This window comes from Alligator sinensis, unplaced genomic scaffold (genome assembly GCF_000455745.1).
Source record: "Alligator sinensis unplaced genomic scaffold, ASM45574v1 scaffold125_1, whole genome shotgun sequence".
Lineage (NCBI taxonomy): Eukaryota > Metazoa > Chordata > Crocodylia > Alligatoridae > Alligator > Alligator sinensis.
The window spans coordinates 3637386-3641031 of NW_005841893.1; the positions used below are offsets into that span (position 1 = coordinate 3637386).

The window sequence follows — 3646 nt, forward strand, 5'->3', positions numbered from 1 at the left end:
CTAGCAGCACAAGGATGCTGCCACAGAGCATACCTAAAAAGGTACCTCCCCAGCAAGTGGTCACCAAAAGCCAAACTGCAACAGCAAACAGATCTCCCAGGCAGTCATTCTATAGCACTGACAGCACCAGCACTAAGCAGAATGCCAGCGTCCACAAATCCAGCTTTGAAACTACTCGTGGAAAGTAAGGAAAGCTACATATTCTATTCTTTCACCTTACAGTCTGCTTATAGAGGCTTTGAGCTACATCCTGATCCCACTGATATCAATGACAAGTCACTGATTTCAGTAGGGCTCAGACTTGAATCGTAGTACAGCAGTTTACACATGAGTGGCTGTTATACTTGCTAAGTTTAATGAATAATCTTTGGAGCTGTAGACCTGAAACTGGCTAGTTTTGTAGCCTACTCTTTGTGCCTCAATTTCTTCAGCTTTAAATGAGATAATAATACTTACCTACCTTAAAGAGGCAGTGTGATGCTTAAACTGTAGCAGATATGGATCAGATAACTCTACAGAAAAAAGAAATGAGTGCAAGATATTCCTGTTTTTCAGTAATATCTAAGGCTCAATGGTTATATAAAAGAGATTCCATTTTCTACAGAATGCATGTACTTGTTGACGTAGAAAATTTAGATTTGTTTTTATTTCAAGCAAAGGAGAATTTGCAAACTCCTGTACATTTCTCCATTGTATAAAACTACATCGCTCTGTACATGCCTGAAGCTCTTTGAAGTCAGTGAAAAAATTTCCACTGATGTCACTGTACATAGGGACCTATGTGAACATGATATCTCATAAAAAATAAAGGAAGAAATACTAGTACTTCAGTAAGCGAGTGTTTCCTTACAGACCTATAATGCAATGCTTCTCCAGAAGTGAATATAATCTGTTATAACACACACCTACCCACACTTTTTCTGGTTGGGTTAACTCTAGTGAAATTGGATCTCCTTACTGGTAAGAGGTCATATAATTTCATCACTGTTTTTATGAGGAGGCAGGTAAAAGCTTTAATATATGCTAATGTTGAAGTCTATAGGATTTCCCATATTGATTATGTAGTCAGTTCTGTAACAATTGACTAGGTACTGGAACCTCCAAGCATTCCTAAACTTGTCAAAAATGATAGCCAGCTCTGGCAAAGCCACCTGTTCAGTATTCTAGTGAAATTAATCTTCACTACATTGCAGTAGTGAGGCAAGCATTGCAGACAGCATAATGGATAAAAGATTTAAAACTTAACCTTGGGGTAAGAGAGCTCAGTCAATTTGCACCTATACAAGCTTGGCTGTGGCTCAGAGAGATAAAATACACATATCTTAAATTACACATATCTTAAATTGTATTGTACTTAAATTGTACTGTATTTTGTGAGTGGTCCCATTGAGGATATGTGTAGTGATCCATGTAGTAAGTCAGTGGCAAAGCCAAGATTAGATACTGTTCCAAGTGATTACAGTCATTGGGCAGTAGTATAGACCCTACTAAGGGTCAGAATGCCAACTTCCCACCCTGTTTCTCACACCAGACTACATGGCTTCTCACTCTGATGAGATAAATCAACAAACTTTTACAGTTCGGACTAGATTGTCTGGTTGGTTAGATAGAAGGTTAGTATTTTGTCTCTCAGGATTCTTTACACTCCTAGTCTGTATTTGGGTCTAGTTTCAAAAGTATGTATGTGTATTTTTACAGTAATTTTAGGAGACCTATATTCTATTCCCAGATCTACTAGTAGATTATCTTTGGCAAGTCAATTTACTGCCTTGTGCCTTGGTTTCCCCATCTGTAAATACAGTCTTAGGCTGAATGAATAACAGATTTTCAGTTTAGTGTAAAGAAAAATATATCGGGGGGAAAAAAACTTGGTCTGGAGAAGCATAACATTTTTAAAGCTTAGTTGAAAGGAAGAAGAAATGAAACATTTTCTTTCATTTTCAGGTTATTTAACTATTTTTAAATATCTTCTCTTTTCTAATTTACATCAATGTGTAAGTGATGTAATTCTGAAAAGGAAACTTTAAAAAATGTTGTTAGTAAATATAGGAAGGAAATATTTTGATATTTCAAAAGTGAAACATTTTTAAACTTTCCCCCTATTTTTGACAGCAATGATTACCCAACGTTGATCTGAATTAGCTAGTAGTTCTGATCTCCAACAATTCTAGTTTTCTGCAAATGTATTATTTGTTGAAAACAATTGTTCCTGTAATTAATGATATTGATCTCTTCTGTAAAGTACTTCAATATCTACTGTTGCAAAGCACTATAAGATTTAAGTGAAGATTTTAATCTCTAAACCATAAATATGTAAACATAATCAAGTATATCTTTTTTACCACTGTGATGTTAAACACAATAGAATGATGCAGTCTAAAACTTTATATCGATACAGAAAGCTTGATGGATCTGTCTCTCACGGTATAATGTGAGCACAGCACAAATATATCAAATGCAATTTTAATAGTTTTAAGGTGCATTGTCTTTGATGATATTATACATATGACTTTCCCTTTATTTTATTTTGAATGGACATATTCATTTTTTGGTATGTTCACTTTTTCAAAGTGAATTTTCCAGTAACCTTGCAGAAACCATTTGACAGAGTTATTTTTTGCAACAACCCATTGTGCTACCACATGTGCAGGAACACTGATGTGAAAAGGCTTTGTACACAATGCACAATAGGAAGAGGCAGAAAGGGGAAATATAACAAAAGAAATAATAGGGAAATCTATTGGATATGTTATGAAAAATAAAAACATACTAATTTTGTAATTCTGTGGAGAAAAACATCAGTTTCCAGTCCTGTCAAACTGGCACATCTGCTGAACAGTACAGTCTGTATATATAGTGCAACTTTAATTGTTCTAATAACCATCCTCTGAAACAAGGTTTTGTACCCTACTTTTCTAATTACAATGAAAATTCCCTCCATTATACTTATTCTTAGTTATCTGAATTTATGCATTTCCCCATATGCCATTTGGGTAATAGAAGTTGTACTGTGTATATACATTACATAAACATTCAGGCTTGCTGAAAAATAGAATTACATTTGAAAAATGTTCATGAGAAATGCATCCCTTCTGGTACTTGTGCGGGCCGGGAGCGACCCGAGCCCTTTTCGCGCTGCACGCGGGCTGTGGCCAGCAGCCCGGGCACGCCGGGTCGGAGAGGGAAGGCCGTCGAGCTGGAATTAGGCACAAACGCGTATCGGTAGTTTAAAAGATTGTTTACTTACACCGAGATGGCAGTGGTGCAGGCTGAAAACTTGCTTAAGTTGCGGTTACAGACAGGAAAGATAAGAGGCGGACAAGAGTTCTGAACTTGTGAACTCTAGCCCAATCCGGCTGAAGGCTCTGAACACGCGAGCCCGTCGTGTCAGCTGAAGAAAGTACTTGTCTGGAAGAGCTCTGAATAAACTCACACGAAGTTTGCTAGGCTCTGTGGGTCTTTCTGCTCACTCATCCACACGAAGTTTGCTAGGCTCCGTGGGTCCAGTTCTTTTGCGCGCGGGAAGGGATACGTCTAGGAATCTATCGGCGATGGGGAGAGGCTAGAGGTTGATCAGACCTCCGTTGCCTGCTTGAAATGCACTGGGTCCGTAAGGATCCGCAGCGCTTAGAGATCTTCACACAGC

At 37.8% G+C, this 3646-nt stretch overlaps 1 protein-coding gene across 3 annotated transcripts in view; it reads left to right on the top strand.

The window, feature by feature from the left end:
- MMRN1 (multimerin 1) overlaps positions 1–3646 on the top strand; it is a 65833-nt gene that overhangs the window by 398 nt on the left and 61789 nt on the right. For 2 of the 3 annotated variants that reach the window (XM_014517131.2, XM_014517132.2), the window contains exon 1: positions 1–184. This exon is cut by the window's left edge and continues 398 nt beyond it. In XM_014517131.2, coding sequence (XP_014372617.2) covers positions 1–184 — 184 coding nt within the window. The remainder of the gene's footprint in view (positions 185–3646) is intronic. The other variant, XM_014517130.2, reaches the window with a different exon arrangement.